General features: G+C 37.1%; 1 protein-coding gene across 2 annotated transcripts in view; it reads left to right on the top strand.

The window, feature by feature from the left end:
• ssbp4 (single stranded DNA binding protein 4) overlaps window positions 1-21,289 on the top strand; it is a 272,956-nt gene that overhangs the window by 244,060 nt on the left and 7,607 nt on the right. For both annotated transcript variants that reach the window (XM_061977938.1, XM_061977939.1), the window contains exons 7-12: window positions 2,614-2,740; window positions 5,687-5,754; window positions 15,698-15,762; window positions 15,843-15,888; window positions 15,965-16,000; window positions 16,151-16,205. In XM_061977938.1, the coding sequence (XP_061833922.1) occupies window positions 2,614-2,740; window positions 5,687-5,754; window positions 15,698-15,762; window positions 15,843-15,888; window positions 15,965-16,000; window positions 16,151-16,205 (397 nt within the window). The remainder of the gene's footprint in view (window positions 1-2,613; window positions 2,741-5,686; window positions 5,755-15,697; window positions 15,763-15,842; window positions 15,889-15,964; window positions 16,001-16,150; window positions 16,206-21,289) is intronic.

Below are 21,289 nucleotides of genomic sequence, written 5' to 3'. Positions count from 1 at the left end.
GCCTATCTCAGCTACCAAAAGTGAATTTTTATTTACCGTATTTTTCGGAGTATAAGTCACACCGGAGTATAAGTCGCACCTGCTGAAAATGCATAATAAAGAAGGAAAAAAACATATAAAAGTCACAATGGAGCCCGGCCAAACTATGAAAAAAACTGCGACTTATAGTCCGAAAAATACAGTATATAGCGCTTTTTCTCTAGTGACTCAAAGCGCTTTACATAGTGAAACCCAATATCTAAGTTACATTTAAACCAGTGTGGGTGGCACTGGGAGCAGGTGGGTAAAGTGTCTTGCCCAAGGACACAACAACAGTGACTAGGATGGCGAAAGCGGGAATCAAACCTGGAACCCTCAAGTTGCTGGCACGGCCTCTCTACCAACCGAGCCATGCCGCCCCAAACAAAACAGTCCCCCCGCCCACCCACTCACACACACATTCACACATCCATTGATAGAAGCTTACATGAACTACAGAAAATTCAAAATGAAAATAAATTAAAATAACAATAACAACAACAAAAATATAGATAATAATAATAACAATTAAAGCTGCAAGCAGCGATGGACGGGACCGACTTTGACGGCACATAAAATCCAAACCGGAGCAGTAATTAAAACTCTTTCGCCAACTTTTAATCAGAAGAGTTCAATCTCTCTTCTGTGCTAGTTTGAAGCCGACACGACAAACGCGCTCAGAGGAGATAATGTTTAAAAAAAAAGGTGACTGTTTTTAAGCCAACTTTTATTTTGAAGGGAGAATTGCAAACTTCCTGTTAATTTTTGCTGGGGGTTGTCAATATACATAGGTTTTTGTTTCATGTCTCTACGACATTCCTACTGGAAGTTACAGGCAGTTTTGTCTGAGTTTTCTTCCTCGGAGCAGTTTGTCTGTGTTTTATTCCTAGGGGGCGCTAGAGCGCAATTTTGAGTTTTGGGGTTTGCTTTTTTTATTAGATCGCAATTTTCGCCAGTCCTGATGTGTGTGTTCAGTTTGGTGAGTTTTGAAGCATGTAAAGGGGGTCAAATTACAGCTCAAAGAGTCAAAAGTGCCTGTTTTTACTAAACTTTTGTTTTGAAAGGGGAATGATTTTTGCTGAAAGATGTCAGTGTATGAAATCTAGGTCTAAGTCAGACCGACATAGAGGTTTTTGTTTCATGTCTCTACTACATTCCTACCGGAAGTTACAAGCAGTTTTGTCTGTGTTTTTTCCTAGGGGGCGCTAGAGCGCAATTTTGAGTTTTGGGGTTTGGTTTTTTGATTAAATCGCAATTTTTGCCAGTCCTGATGTGTGTGTCAAATATGGTGAGTTTTGAAGCATGTTAAGCGGGTCAAATTACAGCTCAAAGAGGCGGCCTGTATAATAACAATAAAACCTTACAATTACAATAGGGTCCTCTGTCCCAACGCGACATTGCGGTCCCTAATAATTCATACATTAACCAGCTGACCAAACCAGTCTATTGACTTTTGCTGTCAAGCTATTTCATCACAGGGCCCCAGGAGTCCTCCCATTTTCTTTGAGTGTTTGAATGAATGTTTATAACTGAATACATTTACGTATGCATAAAAATGTGTTTTCTTTAGTATTATTTTTTTTAATGCATCAAGTAACATTTATGACAACCTTTTTCCAAAAACACAATATAGAATGTGAGATATAATGCAGGATAATGCATACATTTATAATTTGTTTTTTAAAACGGATACAAAAAAGTGGGACCCCAAAAATTTACTGTGGGGCCCCATTTTTCTGACTTGATGGGGTCCCTCAGGCCCCGTTTTGAAGATTCCTAGAGCCAACACTGATGGCATATTGATTGGTGCGTGCAAAACAGCAGCAGGCGGCTGTGGCCTGCGGGCCGGTTCTAATACTAATCAAATATCATCCCGGGGGCCGTAGATAATTAATTCGCGGACCGGATCTGGCACGCGGGCCTTGATCTAAAGCAGGGGTGTCAAACGTACGGCCCACAGGTTTTATCCGGCCTGCAGGATGAGTCTGCTTAGTATAAAAATGAGCCGAAATTTTTGAATGAAAGAAACTGCTGTTCTAAATGTGTCCACTAGATGTCGCAATAGCAATTCTTTGTATCTTTGTAGATGATGCTACATATGTAAAACAAAAATAAACCACATGATGTTGGTGCACCAGTCGAGGAAAATGAGCAAACTACATAAATAACATCCTGTAATTTGATTTTGATATAATTTTTTTATCTTGATAGATTGAAAATGAACACCAATGAGTTGACTGATGAGCATTATCACATAATTTATTCATAAAGTATAAATAACGACAAATAAAAATGCTATTAACCGCAATATGTAAGTGTAAAAAAAAACCAACAACATTATGATTTGTACAATTTCAGAATGTGCTTGTTCTATTTTTAAACAAAGAAAACAATCTGAAGTTGTTTTTATTTTTAAGTTATCGTGCCGTGATTTTACCAGTCTGGCCCACTTGGGAGTAGATTTTTCTCCATGTGGCCCCCCATCTAAAATGAGTTTGACACCCCTGATCTAAACTAAATACAAAGTACCATGCAAATGTTTGTTGTTGTATTTTAGCTTGTTTAAAGAAATGTTTCTTTCATTGTTTTTTGCAGCCATTTATGTCGCCGCGGTACCCAGGTGGGCCAAGACCCGCACTTCGTATGCCAAATCAGCCGCCAGGTAGCATCCCTGGGTCACAGCCCCTCTTGCCAAACAGCCTGGACCCCACCAGACCTCAAGGTACTGTTCTAACCAACACCATGTATTTTCTCATGTAGTAGCCTGGGGGGGGGGGGGGCAGTATTACGCATCTTTTAAGTCATTAGACTTAGACTTTGACAAACTTTATTGATCCACAAGGGAAATTGTTCCACACAGTAGCTCAGTTACAAAGGATGGAAAGGGTAAGAATGAAAAGGATAATGCAGGTATAAGTGCGCATGCAGCTTAATAGGACAGAGCAGGCCGTACTTCCTGAGGAGGAGGGGGGGGTACTAGGATGACAGGGGATGCAAAACAATAACAGTGCAATACTTTTTCATAACATGGTCACTACTGCCCAGTTTCTCTTGTTATATTCTTATTTTACTGTTATATTCTTATTCTCTATGTTGCCTTTTATTTTTATTTTTTGGTAATATTTGTCTATTTTGTTTCCATTTATACCCCCATTATTTACTTTTTACTTTTTAAATTCGATCTAAATTTTGTACACTGCTGCTGGAATTTTAATTTTCCTGATGGAACTCTCCTGAAGGAATCAATAAATTACTATCTATCTATCTAAAGTAGACAAAAAATGTACCATAGTAGCAATATAAAATATAACATATATGTAATATTTACATATTATATATACAGTATATAATATATATTTATTATGATTTATTATATTATTATATTGTTATATAATATATAACAAATTCCAATTACCATGTACAATATTACAATATATGTAACAGCTGCAGCAAAAAAGGGCAGCATAAAATAGAGAGTAGTTCAAGCAGAAAATATACATTATAAACAAAGAGAAGTAGCTAACATAGGAGCTAACGTAGAAGACAGATATATATATATATATATATATATATATATATATATATATATATATATATATATATATATATATATATATATATATATATATATATATATTACTGTATGGCGAGTGATTATACAGCTATACGTGAGGGTAGTAACACTACATGTCATATAATGATATGTTTCAATATATTTATGACAATAAATGATGACATTAAATAAATAATGACATTTGTATGTTGAAAAAAAAGAGAAAAACTTTACAAAAAAATATCAATATTTCAAAAATGTGCCCGCTTCCAAGTAATATTAATTGTGATATTGATAATTGCAATGACAATAATTGCTAAATAAATAAGATAAACCCAAGACTAATGATATCATAAAACATTATTCAAAAGAAGACGAAAAAAAGAAAGTAACCAAAAAACAAAACTATGTCACCCATTGGTGATCTTGACCTTTTAAAAATCTTATTTGTATTTATTTTTTTATCTGTTCCTACATTGTTTCAATTCATCACTCAGTCCAGAAACTGATACACAAAAGCTTTTTTTTTTGCATTCATTAAAAATGTTCTCTTAAATTAAGTAAAATACACTTTTTAGATACTGCGAGAGTTAAAAATGTTTATTTATTCAGTATTTAAAATTAAATATATTTCTTTCATGAAGTGGTAAACAGCTTAATATGTTCATGAACTAATTAGATCGTGAAATAAGTCTTATATAGTTATGTCCTATTCACAAGATTTATTTACTAATTTCATGATCCTTTGGTTGATTGATTGATTGATTGATTGAAACTTTTATTAGTAGATTGCACAGTACAGTACATATTCCGTACAATTTTTTTTTTTTTTTTTTTTTTTTTTTTTTTTTTATGTCCTGTCCAGCTTCTCAGGCAAATCATATAGTTGATGTAGATGCCCATGTCGGCTGTTCAGATTTACTTTACAAAAGAGAAGTGTAGGATACTTCTCTTGTTGCCTTATTTGTATTTGACTTTATTAAATGTATTTATATTATCATTTAGTGCAGCCGGGCCGGAGCAGGAGGGGATAGAAAGAGAAAAAAAAAGAAGACAGAGGGGGAAATTGTGGGGACAAGAGGGGGATTAGACAGAGAGACAAAAACAACAACAGCAAACAACAACAACAACAACAATAGAGCAACATCAGCAAATATGACATGTACAAATATGATGGTAAAAGTAATAGCAAATAAGCAGTTAGCGAAAAATAAAAAATAATACAGAAATGACAATGAGCATTATTACACTACAAATGGATCAATACAAATACCAATAGAAATAGCGCTATTGATAATGAACAATACCAATAATTTACCTTTATTATCAACAATACAGTTGTTTAAATGCAACAATACATATACGTAATGATAACTTGAGATACGAAAGAATGCAGAAAAATGGAGGGGGAGAAAGAGAAGCAACCTACATTAACCTTGTAGATTGTTATAGTCACAATAGGTTAAGCTTTGTCAGTGTGCCATGTGTTACACCCAGTTTACCCTAGGGCAACAACGTTAATATATGTTTGATGAAACGTGATTATGTGCATGAGTGTAAGTATATATTCCGTACAATTGACCACTAAATGGTAACACCCGAATAAGTTTTTCAACTTGTATAAGTCGGGGTCCACGTTAATCAATTCATATGTATTGCACATCATACACAAATATTTATTTGTATTTTTGTTCATTTGACTGCATTTTGTTTCATGATAACGTAAATTAATGTGTCAGTGACCCATCAGTTATCTGATTGGTTGAACTGCAATGTAAGCCACGCCCACAGCACTGAGAGACGCCAACATAATAGGAACAATACTACAGCTGGTCGCTTAAATTCCTCTAAAATGGTTATTTTTTCCGTGCCGCTGTGCTGCTGTTTTGTGTAGCAACAAGGTTTCAACTCTTAAAAGAAAACTATGAGGTAAAGATAGCACCATTCTTTTTCCTGGCGGTAAAAATAATGACGTATTTAAACATGGCGTTAATAAGCATGCTGGACACCATTTGAGGAGATGCTGTAGTCTTGGAAAGCGATTTCTTCTTACTTGTTATCATTTTGATGTGTTGCTTTCTTTAAGATTGTGTCCTTCTTTCTCACCATGCACAGGACATCCAAACATGGGAGGTCCAATGAGAATGAACCCACCTCGAGGAATGGGAGGCATGGGCCCACAGGTACACACTGTCGTTAAGATTAAAGGCTGGGATGTTTATATATCTACAAAGCGCTTTGAGTACCTTGAAGGTAGAAAGCGCTATACAAGTACAACCCACATCTGTTTTACTTTTATAATAATTCGGGTGTATGAAAAAATGGAAAGGAAAATGTAGCTCTTTTGACCTTAAAGCTAGAGGTGTCCCAATCCGATATTGATATCTTATTAGACGATATCGGCTTGCATATAAAATCTCTGATATAAGTGTTTACTTGTGCAACGTCTAAATGTCCTCCACTAAGCACTCAAGTGTGTTCTTTGCTTGTATTTTAGTTAAATATTTTACAAAAGGTAAACATGGTAGGCTACAGGCTATTCTGCTTTAGCAGCTAAACAACAGCTAAGCACACAATAGCACACAAGCTAAACTATCGTAGTATTTGTCCTTAATTGAACAATATTGCAGTCCAAAACATGGCAATTGTCAATATAAACAACTATCAAATATTTATAGTTACATATTATGCATATTAAAAAGTATCCAGTAACAAACGTGTCCGCATCAATGAACTTACTACGTCATGCCTCTAGTTTAATGATTTTCTGTGGCCACTAATGTCGCCCAAACAAATTCAAAAGCATAAATATGTCATCTGTCTGTTCATTGTTTTTGTTTTTTGAGTAATTTCGCTCGATCAAAACTTTTCTAATATTAAACGTTACAAAACAATACAAGTATGTACTTTTATGCCACAAGGTTGGTGTTGTTCTCTGTTTGGCTAATTTCACTTGGTTTAACATTTTCTAACGTTCCACACCACAAAAAAAAAAAAAATATGTGTACAGTACTATGATTCTTGCTTGTATTTTAGTGAAATATCTTAAAAAATATAAACATGGTAGGCTATAGACTACTAGGCTTTAGCAGCTACACGACAGCTAAGCACACAATAGCCCACAAGCTAGACTAACATAGTACGTGTCCTTAATTGAACAATATTGCAGTCCAAAACATGACAATTGTCAATATAAACAGGTATCTAATATATATAGTTACATATTACGTGTATTAAAAAGTATACAGTAACAAACGTGTCCGCATCACTGAACTTACTACGTCATGCCTCTAGTTTAATGATTTTTTGTGGCCACTAATGTCGCCCAAACAAATTCAAAAAGGATAAATATGTCATCTGTCTGTTAGTTGTTTTTTGAGAAATTTCACTCGATCAAAACTTTTCTGATATTAAACGTTACAAAACAATACAAGTATGTACTTTCATGCCACGAGGTTGGTGTTGTTCTCTGTTTGGTTAATTTCACTTGGTTAAACATTTTCTAATGTTCCACACCACAAATAAAATAATATAGTTACATATTACATATTACGGGTATTAGAAAGTATCCAGTAACAAACGTGTCCGCATCATTAAACTTACTACGTCATGCCTCCAGTTTAATTCATTTTTGTGGCCACTAATGTCGCCAATACACAAATTCATAAGCATAAATATGTCATATGTCTGTTCATTGTTTTTTGAGTAATTTCACTCGATCAAAACCTTTATAATATTAATCGTTACAAAATAATACAAGTATGTACTTTTATGCCATAAGGTTAGTGTTTGTCATAATTGCCATTGTTCTCTGTTTGGCTAATTTCACTCGATTAAACATTTCCACATCAAACAAAATATAACTATGTGTACACTATGATTCTTGCTAATATTGTATTGGATTCATATCGGTATCGGCAAAACACTCAAGGCTCCGATATCGGTATCGTATCGGAAATGAAAAATTTATACCGGGACGTCACTACTTAAAGCCATTTATTACAAAGAATTGTGAAACAGCATTAAAGAGCATAAACGCTCAGTCAGCATTAATGCCACAGATTAGTTGACTGTAGCGTAACATGCATGAGTTTCCCATCATGTTCTAAAGCAGGGGTGTCAAACGTACGGCCCGAGGGCCGGATCAGGCCCGCGAACAAGTTTTATCCGGCCCGCGGGATGAGTTTGCGAAGTATAAAAATGTACCTGAAATTTTTGATCAAAAAAAAAACAGCTGTTCTAAATGTGTCCACTGAATGTCGCAATAGCAATTATTTGTTTATTTGTAGATGATGCAACATATGTACAAAATAAACCACATGATGTTAGTACATCAGTCGAGGAAAATGATCAAACTACATAAATAACATCCTGTAATTTGATTTTGATATATCTTTTTTGATCTTGATAGATTGAAAATTAACACCAATGAGTTGACTGATGAACATTACCACATAATTTATTCAGAAAATATAAATAACGACAAATAAAGACAGAATACTATTAACCGCAACATGTAAGTGTAAAAAGAGAACAAAACATTATGATTTGTACAATTTCAGAATGTGCTTGTTCTATTTTTTAACAAAGAAAACAATCTGAAGTTGTCTTTATTTTTAAGTCATTGTGCCGTGATTTTACCAGTACGGCCCACTTGGGAGTAGATTTTTCCTCCATGTGGCCCCTGATCTAAAATGAGTTTGACGCACCTGTTCTAAAGCCATGCGGAGGGAGATAAAGCTGCTGACCACTCGTGAAACTTAAAATGCAGCTACTGCCACCCGGTGGCGTTCATCGGAACTATATAGGAGGTCTTCTACACACACAGATGTGAATGCCAATGTTGTTGTTTTTGCTGACCATAGGAGACGTGAATCGAGCCGCTAATTGGAGCGTTTACGTTATTTGCAGCCCGTTAGGCAGAGAGGGCGGGGCTTTACCCTGTATGGTTGTCCTGGCTTTTGCCTGCAAATTTGCAAAGCAAGTGCAAACTTGCTCTCTGCGGATCAGACTATTTCCCGGTGCCAACTTGACAACTTTTTTAATATGAGCTTGGCTCCTCGCTGCTGCTGCCTGCCCACTCCACACTCTCATCCTGCCTGCCTGCCTGCTGACTCCCACCTTTTGGGAGGAATATCACACCCTGGCCAACACATTCGCCCCAGAGTCGTGCCAAAAGTGACACACTTTCCTTTTACGCGCTCTTTTTTTTTAGTGTCAGTTACTGGACAGCTGTTTGATTGTGCACCAAACCAACACCAGCCTCACCATGTGATACAAAGACTGTACCCCCCACACGCCCACTTACCAGCAAGGGGCCCCCCTCTTCTACTACATCTTCTACTATAGCTACCCTGGCTCGCTGACTCTGGCACGGAGCGCACCAGCAGCTGGTGTGGCATCTGCTGGACAAGTGTAATCGTACTGCTGAACAAATCTCTTCCCTTGCAGTGTCGTGTTTAGAAGAGAGCGTGGCCAACTAAACGAGGGGCCGCCATCTTTGCTACCAATGACGTGTGCGGCTGTGTCCGGAAGCACGCAATTGCAGTTGTTTTGATTAGGGATGTCCAATAATGTTTTTTTGCCGATATTCCAATATTGTCCAACTCTTTAATTACCGATACCGATGTCAACCGATATATACAGTCGTGGAATTAACACATTATTATGCCTAATTTGGACAACCAGGTATGGTGAAGATAAGGTACTTTTAAAAAAAATAATTAAAAAAATTCATCCATCCATCCATCTTCTTCCGCTTATCCGAGGTCGGGTCGCGGGGGCAGCAGCCTAAGCAGGGAAGCCCAGACTTCCCTCTCCCCAGCCACTTCGTCCAGCTCTTCCTGTGGGACCCCGAGGCGTTCCCAGGCCAGCCGGGAGACATAGTCTTCCCAACGTGTTCTGGGTCTTCCCCGCGGCCTCCTACCGGTCGGACGTGCCCTAAACACCTCCCTAGGGAGGCGTTCGGGTGGCATCCTGACCAGATGCCCGAACCACCTCATCTGGCTCCTCTCGATGTGGAGGAGCAGCGGCTTTACTTTGAGCTCCTCCCGGATGGCAGAGCTTCTCACCCTATCTCTAAGGGAGAGACCCGCCACCTGGCGGAGGAAACTCATTTCAGCTGCTTGTACCCGTGATCTTGTCCTTTCGGTCATAACCCAAAGATCATGACCATAGGTGAGGATGGGAACGTAGATCGACCGGTAAATTGAGAGCTTTGCCTTCCGGCTCAGCTCCTTCTTCACCACAACGGATCGATACAGCGTCCGCATTACTGAAGACGCCGCGCCGATCCGCCTGTCGATCTCACGATCCACTCTTCCCTCACTCGTGAACAAGACTCCGAGGTACTTGAACTCCTCCACTTGGGGCAAGATCTCCTCCCCAACCCGGAGATGGCACTCCACCCTTTTCCGGGCGAGAACCATGGACTCGGACTTGGAGGTGCTGATTCTCATCCCAGTCGCTTCACAAAAAATTAAAAAAATTTGATAAATAAATTAAAAACATTTTATTGAATAAAAAAGAAAGTAAAATAATATAAAAACAGTTACATAGAAACTAGTAATTAATGAAAATTAGTCAAATTAATTGTTAAAGGGGAACATTATCACCAGACCTATGTAAGCTTCAATATATACCTTGATGTTGCAGAAAAAAGACCATATATTTTTTTAACCGATTTTCAAACTCTAAATGGGTGATTTTTGGCGAATTAAACGCCTTTCTATTATTCGCTCTCGGAGCCATGACGTCACAACGTGACGTCACATCGGGAAGCAATCCGCCATTTTCTCAAACACATTACAAACACAGAGTCAATTCAGCTCTGTTATTTTCCGTTTTTTCGACTGTTTTCCGTACCTTGGAGACATCATGCCTCGTCGGTGTGTTGTCGGAGGGTGTAACAACACGAACTGGGACGGATTCAAATTGCACCAGTGGCCCAAAGATGCGAAAGTGGCAAGAAATTGGACGTTTGTTCCGCACACTTTACCGACGAAAGCTATGCTATGACAGAGATGGCAAGAATGTGTGGATATCCAGGAACACTCAAAGCAGATGCATTTCCAACTGGACTGGAAAGATCAGCTTTCAGGAAAAGAGAGCGGACGAGGGTATGTCTACAGAATATATTAATTGATGAAAATTGGGCTGTCTGCACTCTCAAAGTGCATGTTGTTGCCAAATGTATTTCATATGCTGTAAACCTAGTTCATAGTTGTTAGTTTCCTTTAATGCCAAACAAACACATACCAATCGTTGGTTAGAAGGCGATCGCCGAATTCGTCCTCGCTTTCTCCCGTGTCGCTGGCTGTCGTGTCGTTTTTGTCGGTTTCGCTTGCATACGGTTCAAACCGATATGGCTCAATAGCTTCAGTTTCTTCTTCAATTTTGTTTTTGCTACCTGCCTCCACACTACAACCATCCGTTTCAATACATGCGTAATCTGTTGAATCGCTTAAGCCGCTGAAATCCGAGTCTGAATCCGAGCTAATGTCGCTATACCTTGCCGTTCTAACCGCCATGTTTGTTTGTATTGGCATCACTGTGTGACGTCACAGGAAAATGGACGGGTGTATATAACGATGGTTAAAATCAGGCACTTTGAGGCTTTTTTTAGGGATATTGCGTGATGAGTAAAAATTTAAAAACAACTTGGAAAAATAAAATAAGCCACTGGGAACTGATTTTTAATGGTTTTAACCCTTCTGAAATTGTGATAATGTTCCCCTTTAAAGGTTAGTACTATTAGTGGACCAGTAGCACGCACAATCATGTGTGCTTACGGACTGTATCCCTTGCAGACTGTATTGATATATATTGATATATAATGTAGGAACCAGAATATTAATAACAGAAATAAACAACCCTTTTGTGTGAATGAGTGTAAATGGGGGAAGAAGGTTTTTTGGGTTGGTGCACTAATTGTAAGTGGATCTTGTGTTTTTTATGTTGATTTAATTAAAAAAACAAAACAAAAAAAACGATACCGATAATAAAAAAAAAACGATACCGATAATTTCCGATATTACATGTCAACGCATTTATCGGCTGATACTATCGGCAGGCCGATATTATCGGACATCTCTAGTTTTGATGCTAGTTTTCCTGACAAAAGTAATATGTCTACATATACAATACAGGCCAAAAGTTTGGACACACCTTCTCATTCAATGCATTTTCCTTATTTTCATGACTATAGATTGTCACTGAAGGCATCACAACTATGAATGAACACATGTGGAGTTATGTACCGTATTTTCCTGCACTATAAGGCGCACCGGATTTTAAGGCGCACCTTCAATGAATGGCCTATTTTAAAACTTTGTTCATATATAAGGCGCACCGCATTATAAGGCGCATAGAATAGACGCTACAGTAAAGGCTGGGGTTACGTAATGCATCCATTAGATGGAGCTGCGCTAAAGGGAATGTCAACAAAACAGTCATATACGGTAGGTCAGTCAAACTTTATTAATAGTTTACAAACCAGCGTTCTGACAACTCCGTTCACTCCCAAAATGAATAAACAGCTGTTTTATTATTTTCCCCGAGGTAAAGTCAGTTACGTGGTGTTTTGTTTACCTTTTAACAACAGCAAGGTATAACATGTAGTGCAACATTTATATCACATACACAGCAAAAACTGAAATCTAAGTAAGATTAAATATCTCAAATAAGGGTGATATTTGATTATTTTGTGTCTGATAAGATAATTCTTCTCACTAAGCAGATTGTATGTTAGTGTTTTACTTGTTTTAAGGGTTTTGGCCATAAGTGAGTTGAGTTGCTGAGATTTGATGACCTATATTCTTTCTTTCTTTCTTTCTTTAGTTTATTTCGAACATGAACACACTTACATCACAATACATCACACAATTTCATATCATTTCATTCTACATCATGCCCGAAAAGGAGTAGGAAGAAGCAAAGCTTATTTAATCCTACCCCTTTCTCACTTCAAGCGTTTACAAATATATAGAATCATTTACTGAGTAAAACATGCTTGAAACTAGAATATCAACTGTTGCAAAGCTGTCATCAACACTCACAAGTATAAAACTACTTTTTTAAAGTAATACTTCAAGCATGAAAAAAAATCATGATGCCGAGCGCATATCATTGTGTCAAGATAATGGCACTAGCATTTACTTTATTTAAGAATATTTTTCAACATATTGAGCAAAAAGGTCTCTTTTTTTCTACCAAGAAAAGTGCACTTGTTATTAGTGAGAATATACTTATTTTAAGGTATTTTTGGGTTCATTGAGGTTAGCTAATTTTACTTGTTGGAAAGTCTTGACAAGCCGAATTTTCTTGTTCTATTGGCAGATAATTATGCTTAATTCAAATAAAATACCACTCATTTTTGTATTTTTTTTTCTTGTTTTTGAACACTGACTTTTTGCAGTGTATAAGGCGCACATGATTATAAGGCGCACTGTCAGCTTTTGAGAAAATTGGAGGTTTTTAGGCGCGCCTTATAGTGCGGAAAATACGGTACTTAACAAAAAAAGGTGAAATAACTGAAAACATGTTTTATATTCTAGTTTCTTTAAAATAGCCACCCTTTACTCTGATTACGGCTTTGCACACTCTTGGCATTCTCTCGATGAGCTTCAAGAGGTAGTCACCTGAAATGGTTTTCACTTCACAGGTGTGCTTGAAGCTCACCGAGAGAATGCCAAGAGTTATCTTTTAATTGCTGATGCGTTTTAATAGATTTTTTTAATGCGCCAGAAAATAACCCGTTTTGTACAGTGTTGATGTGTCCAATGGTCAGTAGTGCGTAAATATGTTTCTGTATAGTATTTCTGCAGCAATGGTCATGTGGTGACATAAATGATGGTATTTTGAGAGGAAATCACTGAAGTTAGACATCACTAAAGGCCTAGGTGGGAAACGCACAGTTCTTAACTCCAAACACTTGTATCTCCAATCAACGTCTACCACTGAAATGGATTAAAATCATTTTAATTGGCGCTTGGCCTCCCAAAGCAGCACAATTTTATCATGTAACATGCCTTTTACGAAGAAAACCCAACTTTTAGATAAGAAACATTGTATAAAAACAATGCAATAGAATGTACTACTGACAACTACAGTCGTAATGTTATAATAATGTACAGAATTTACTTCTGCAGTAGTTCATTCGAGCTGCTTCTCTGTCAAACACATCATTAGCAGCTTTTTAAAATATTTTCATGCCCTTTAGATATTGTTTTTACATTCTTGGTTGACGTTAGACTCATTCTGTTTCAAAATGTTGCAGACTAGCAGTGATAATAGTTGCTTCGTAAAGTTTGCAACAGGATCGATCACATTTATGATGATGATTTATTTATTTAATTCAATGAATGTCATCCGCTTTTTCTTCTCAGCACTGTCCTTTTACTCTCGCTTTCAGCTTTTGCTATATTTGGAAAACAAAGTTATGTCGATCTCTAGCTATAAGTTAATGCTCGCGGGTAAGACCAGATGTTTTGAGCGGATATTACGGGGTTCACTGTGAAATTTGCTACGCCAACTGATGGCGGGGATGCTTGGAACTCAAAGTTTTGTTTAATTAAAGGATAACAATTAGCCGAGACAGAGCTCTTATCTCAAAACACATTTTTAAGTTGAGGTACCACTGCATGGCACTGTTTGACTTTACGTGAATCAAAACCCAGTAGTACTGGTGGAATTCGGTCTGTACCTATAAAAGTATTGAATTCAGTGCCCATCCCTATTATTAACAGTGTTTAACTTCTGTATGTTCTGATGAGAGAAGGACATAATAATACATTAATTATTCGGTCAGTCTAAAAGGAAGGAAAGGTTGCCTATAGCCACATACACTGTATTGCCAAAAGTATTTGGCCACCTGCCTTGACTCACATATGAACTTGAAGTGCCATCCCATTCCTAACCCATAGGGTTCAATATAATGCGGGTCCACCTTTTGCAGCTATTGCACCTTCAACTCTTCTGAGAAGGCTGTCCACAAGGTGGCTGAGTGTGTTTATAGGAATGTTCGACCATTCTTCCAAAAGCACATTGGTGAGGTCACACAAATCTCTCAGTCACCGTTCTAATTCATCCCAAAGGTGTTCAGGTCAGGACTCTGTGCAGGCCAGTCAAGTTCATCCACACCAGACTCTGTCATCCATGTCTTTATGGACCTTGCTTTGTGCACTGGTGCACAGTCATGTTGGAAGAGGAAGGGGCCCACTCCAAACTGTCCCCACAAGGTTGGGAACATGGAATTGTCCAAAATGTTTTGTTATCCTGGAGCATTCAAAGTTCCTTTCACTAGAACTTTGGGGCCAAGCCCAACTCCTGGAAAAACAATCCCACACCATAATTCCTCCTCCACCAAATTTCCCACTCGGCACAATGCAGTCCGAAATGCACCGTTCTCCTGGCAACCTCCAAACCTAGACTCGTCCATCAGATTGCCAGATGGAAAAGTGTGATTCATCACTCCAGAGAAGGCGTCTCCACTGCTCTAGAGTCCAGTGGCGACGTGCTTTACACCACTGCATCCGACGCTTTGCATTGGACTTGGTGATGTATGGCTTAGATACAGCTGCACGGCCATGGAAACCCATTACATGAAGCTCTCTGCGTACTGTACGTTACAGGTTACATGAAATTTGGAGCTCTGTAGCAACTGACTGTGCAGAAAGTCGGCGACCTCTTTGCACTATGCGCTTCAGCATCCGCTGACCCCTCTCTGTCAGTTTACGTTGCCTACCACTTCGTGGCTGAGTTGCTGTTGTTCCCAAACTCTTCCATTTTCTTATAATAAAGCCCTGACAGTTGACTTTGGAATATTTAGGAGCGAGTGGATTTCTTGCACAGGTGGCATCCTATGACAGTTCCACGCTGGAAATCACTGAGAGCGGCCCATTCTTTCACAAATGTTTGTAGAAACAGTCTCCATGCCTAAGTGCTTGATTTTATACACCTGTGGCCGGTCCAAGTGATTAGGACACCTGATTCTGATCATTTGGATGGGTGGCCAAATAATTTGGCAATAGAGTGTATCTTAATTACTTTTTAGGCGCTAGTTAGGTACGTGAGATTATTTGCTTTTGCAGACCATAACATTTATTCCTCGAGGTTTTCTCCCAACAGAATTACGGGGGAGGGATGAGGCCGCCTCCAAACTCCATGGGTCCAGGGATGCCCGGCATGAACATGTTAGTAGGCTGTAAAAAAAAACACGTTGAAAATGTGTGACCGTGCTTATCAAGACATCATGTGTTTGTCCTGTTTCCAGGGGTCCCGGTGGAAGAGGTCCATGGCCTAATCCCAACAACAACTCAGTGAGTTCCCTCTCTCACGTCTTTATCTTGTGTCTGTGTGAGTGTGTTGACATGAGCTGGCCTCTCTCCCCCACAGATAGCGTACTCGTCTTCATCTCCAGGCAACTATGTGGTAAGTGTCCCACTGTGGACTCCTAGTGTTTTGTTTTTTTACATCAACCCATAAAAGGATCCATCACTCCTACTGAGATATGTAAGAAGAGGCGCGCCGCCGTCGTGAAGAACTCACTTAACTCCGCTTCTCTCTGCCTGTAACCCTCAGGGCCCCCCAGGGGGAGGAGGCCCGCCAGGAACTCCCATCATGCCGAGCCCCGGAGGTGAGTTATACACTTCTATGGTTTCCCCTCTTATTCCTGCTTTAAAAACACCGCACACTGATTCATATTGTATGTGGTGTCACGTCAGACGTACACCGTGGCTCCTAGGCATGCTTGAGGTTATTGGACAAGGAGCCATATTTGCTACTTAAGTGAGTGTTCTCAACGGACAAAGTGATAGTAATGAAAACACTGATAATGATTATACAATAAATAATGGATTATGTAAACTGTTCTGTAAAATAAACGGCAAAGCTTCCCGTATAAAGGGTTAAAAATGAAGATTAAGTTGCATATATTGATCATGTTTTGTATTTGAAATATTTTTATTAAAAGTGAATCAGAATAATTGTTATATTTTAATAGTAATTAATTAGTAATATTATTTAGTTTCAATTAAATAAGAAGATAAATGATTGTCATATTTAATTGTAAATGAATTAGATCACACATTAGTAAATAAATTAGATTATAGGTTAGAAATTATTATTACATGTTAATCAACTAACTAAATAAGTTGTTGTATTTCAATACTAATTGAATTAATAAATACATTACTGTTTCTATCAAATAAGTGGCGACATTATCATTATCTTTTAATAGAAATATTGATCATGTTTTTTATTTGAAAATTCATTTAAAAAGTGAATCAGAATAATTGTTATATTTTAATAGTAATTAAATTAGTAAATAAATTATTTTGTTTCAATTCAATAATAAGATAAATGATTGTCATATTTCAAATGTAAATGAATTACATAACATATTAGTAAATAAATTCGATTATACGTTTAAAATGATTATATTTTAATCAACTAACTAAATAAATTGTTATATTTCAATACTAATTAAATTAGTAAATACATTACTATGTTTCTATTAAGTAAGTGACAACATTATCACTATATTTTAATCGAAATATTGTTCATGTTTTTGTATTTGAAAATTAATTTAAAAGTGAACCAGAATAATTGTTATATTTTGATAGTAATTAAATTATTTAAAAAAAAATGTTTTCAAATAAAAAATAAGATAAATGATTGTCATATTTAAATCGTAAATTAATTAGATAACACATTAGTAAATAAATTAGATATAGGTTAGAAATTATTATATTTTAATCAACTAACTAAATACATTGTTATATTTCAATACTAATTAAATTAGTAAATCCATTACTATGTTTCTATTAAATAAGTGATAACATTATCATTATATTTTAAGATAAATCATATTAGTAAAAACGCTTTTAATATTATATTTCAATTAGATAAGTTAATGCAATATTATTATATTCAATAGTAATTAGATTTTTTTTTTTTATTATTATATTTTAACCAAATAAGTAAATAAAGTACTACTTTATTTCAATTAAGTAAGCAAATAAATTATTATTCTATTTCAATAGTAATTTGATTACTAAACAAATTATTATATTCCAATAAAATAAGTAAATAAATGAGTATTATATTTCATAGATAAGTTAATGCATTATTACTATATTTCAATAGTAATTACATTTGTAAATAAATTATATTTTAACCAAATAAGTAAATAAAGTATAATTACATTTCAATTAAATAAGCAAATAAATTATTATATTTCAATAGTAATTTACTTACTAAATAAATTATATTATATTTCAATTGAATAAGTAAATAAATGATTATCATATTTCAATAGTAATTATGTAAGTAAATAGATTAGTATTATATTTCACTTAAATAAATGAATACATTATTATTATATTTCAATAGTATTTTAATTACTAAAATTATAGTACATTTCAATTAAATAAGTAACTAAATAATTATTATATTTCAATAGTAATTATGTTAGTAAATAGATTAGTATTTTGTTTCACTTAAATAAATGTATACATTATTATTATATTTCAATGGTAATTTAATAAGTAAATCAATCATTATATTTCAATTAAATAAGTAGATGAATAACAAACGTAATATTAATATATTTCAATAGTAATGAGATGTACTAATGATTTATGAAATTACTGTATGTGATTTTTTTTTTCAGTGTGGTGTGTCCTTTAAAGAAGTGTTATTGCAAATAATCAGGTGTCGACCCATTTGTACTTTGACCCCCTCGGTCTGATGTGTTTATAGAGACCTGTTGCTACATATTCTGTGTATTCCCTTCTATGTGTTATTTATACGCACGTCACAATTGTGATTGGTTGCCCAGGAAACTTTTGCGGCAAAATGTTCCTCTTTAAATATGTCGCAAAAGAGACGTATTTTCCACTCTAATCGCCAAAACGACACACACTCCAAACTGTACACCTCCCACTCAGCATTGGCCCCTCCCAGTCACAACAAACCATTTAACCATTCACACATCCAGCATGCAGACACATGCCATTTTTCTCTTTTTGTGGTGTTTTTTTCCCTTTTTTCCCTTTTGTTCACAACATACCGTTTGCAATGTCAGATCGAGGTCACCTCATCCTCCTGAGGGGCGCCGATGCAAGAAGCACTTGTTGCTAAGTTGCCAGGGAGTCCATTCATGTCATGTCATGTCATGTAGTGACACGGCCCGCTCATAATGGCTTTTGTTGCGTCCTTGTACGATGCAGAGCGCATTATGTAATAAAGCTGGTGCACATAAGGTTACCTACCACAGAGGACGAGGGCAAAAGGGATAAAACATTACCATAGTTAAGACAACACTTTGCAAGATAACAGTTGTGATAGTCGGACAAAAATGCCATTGTGGAAGTCGCTTCCTAGCGGTTCCGCTGATCACACACGTCACAGGAGACCGGCGTCCAGAGTTGAACAAAGTTTTAATATACATCAATAGTTTTGCGCTATTTGACTTTTCAGTCTCTCAAAAGTCTCTCCAACTCTCCCTGCACCCGGCCGCTCACTGTTAAAGACAACAGATGATTAGATTAACACGTACCACATGTGAAATCTAATCACCTGTGTCTCGCCGTCAGCACATGCCCCGCACCTACCCGATGGTGCTCGTCCTCAGCACCATGGACAGCGGCGGTGACCTTTGCTCCTGCAAGCGCGCTGGCCACATCTCCCTCCACAGCCATGTTACGAGAAAAATATGGTTGTAACAGTTTAGTATGGGGAACATATTCACCATTAATTAGTTGCTTATTAAAGTAACAAAGACTTAATTTAGAGTTATTTGGACAGTAGGGGAACATATAAGGGTTAGGGCAGTGGTTATTAACCTGGGTTCGATCGAACACTCGGGGTTCAGTGAGTCGGCCTCAGGGGTTCGGCGGAGGTCAAAACACACCCGACTCATCATGTAAATACAAATTTCTCCCTATCGGCGTATTACGGATACAGCGACAGCTGACTGGTTTGCAGGTGTGTAGATTGTTGAGAGTTTATGCACTGTGTTGGTTTTGTTGTTTGAACAAGGTGATGTTCATGCACGGTTCATTTTGTGCGCCAGTAAAAAAACATGGTAACACTTTAGTATGGGGAACATATTCACCATTAATTAGTTGCTTATTAATATGCAAATTAGTAACATTTTGGCTCTTAACTAGTCATTATTAAGTACTTATTAATGCCTTATTCGGCATGGCCTTATTGTAACCCTAACCCTCTAACCCTGACCCTAACCCTAACCAAATAACTCTAAATTAAGTCTTTATCACTTAGAATATGTTCCCCTAGTGTCCAGAAAACTCTAAATTAAGTCTTTGTTACTTATAATATGTTCCCCATACTAAAGTGTTACCAAAAACATATAACTTTGTCTTGAATTTGAAAAAAAAAAACATTGTATTTTTCACTAAAGAAGGGTTCGGTGAATGCGCATATGAAACTGGTGGGGTTCGGTACCTCCAACAAGGTTAAGAACCACTAAGCAATCATTCTGAGGTTATTGAATGAAGACTCTTACTTAATGGCTTACTGGTTGTATAATAAGGCCATGCAGAATAAGGCATTAATAAGTACTTAATAATGACTAATTAAGAGCCAATATGTTACTAATTTGCATGTTAATAAGCAACTAATTAATGGTGAATATGTTCCCCATACTAAAGTGTTACCAAACTTGTAATGTAACGGAAAAAAGTACCATAGGGCGCACCGGATTATAAGGCGCACTGCGGATGAATGGTCTATTTTCGATCTTTTTTCAATAAAGGAGTCATGTTATTATTATTATTTTTTCTAATTAGAAAACACTTCCTTGTGGTCTACATAACATGTAATGCTGGTTCTTTGGTCAAAATGTTGCATAGATGATGTTTTACAGATCATATTCAAGCCGCTTTCTGACAGTCGCTTCCGGATGCGCCGTTTTTATTTACGTGGCTCACCTTCGACAGCGTCTTCTCCCCGTCATCTTTGTTGTAGCGGTGTAGAGTGCAAGGACGGGAGTGGAAGAAGTGTCAAAAGATGGAGCTAACTGTTTTAATGACATTCAGACTTTACTTCAATCAATAACAGAGCAGCATCTCCTCATCCGGAAACAACAACACCGGAAATGTGTCCCGTTAAAAAAAGTCAGACCGGAGCTCTCTAATAACTAAAGTTCTTTGGGTGAATAATGTAAACTCACTACACCGGTATGTTTTAGCGCTTTCACGGTGAGTTTACTGACAGATATGACCTACTCAGTGGCCTAGTGGTTAGAGTGTCCGCCCTGAGATCGGTAGGTTGTGAGTTCAAACCCCGGCCGAGTCATACCAAAGACTATAAAAATGGGACCCATTACCTCCCTGCTTGGCACTCAGCATCAAGGGTTGGAATTGGGGGTTAAATCACCAAAAATGATTCCCGGGCGCAGCACCGCTGCTGCCCACTGCACCCCTCACCTCCCAGGTGGTGAACAAGGGGATGGGTCAAATGCAGAGGACAAATTTCACCACAACTAGTGTGTGTGTGACAATCATTGGTACTTTAACTTTAACTTTAACTTTAGGACATAAGTAAGAACTTTACACTACTTTTTATTAGAAATGGCAACAGCGGAGTATGAATGTCCCATAACAAGAAGATAGAGAAAATGAAGAAGCTTATCGACTACGGCGTCGACACGAACTACAAAAGCGGAAGCGCGCAATTTTTCAGGATTTATGC

This window comes from Nerophis lumbriciformis, linkage group LG18 (genome assembly GCF_033978685.3).
Source record: "Nerophis lumbriciformis linkage group LG18, RoL_Nlum_v2.1, whole genome shotgun sequence".
NCBI classification, from domain to species: Eukaryota; Metazoa; Chordata; class Actinopteri; order Syngnathiformes; family Syngnathidae; genus Nerophis; species Nerophis lumbriciformis.
The sequence above is the reverse complement of the archived record's forward strand: the minus strand, read 5'-3'. Positions and strand labels throughout refer to the sequence as shown.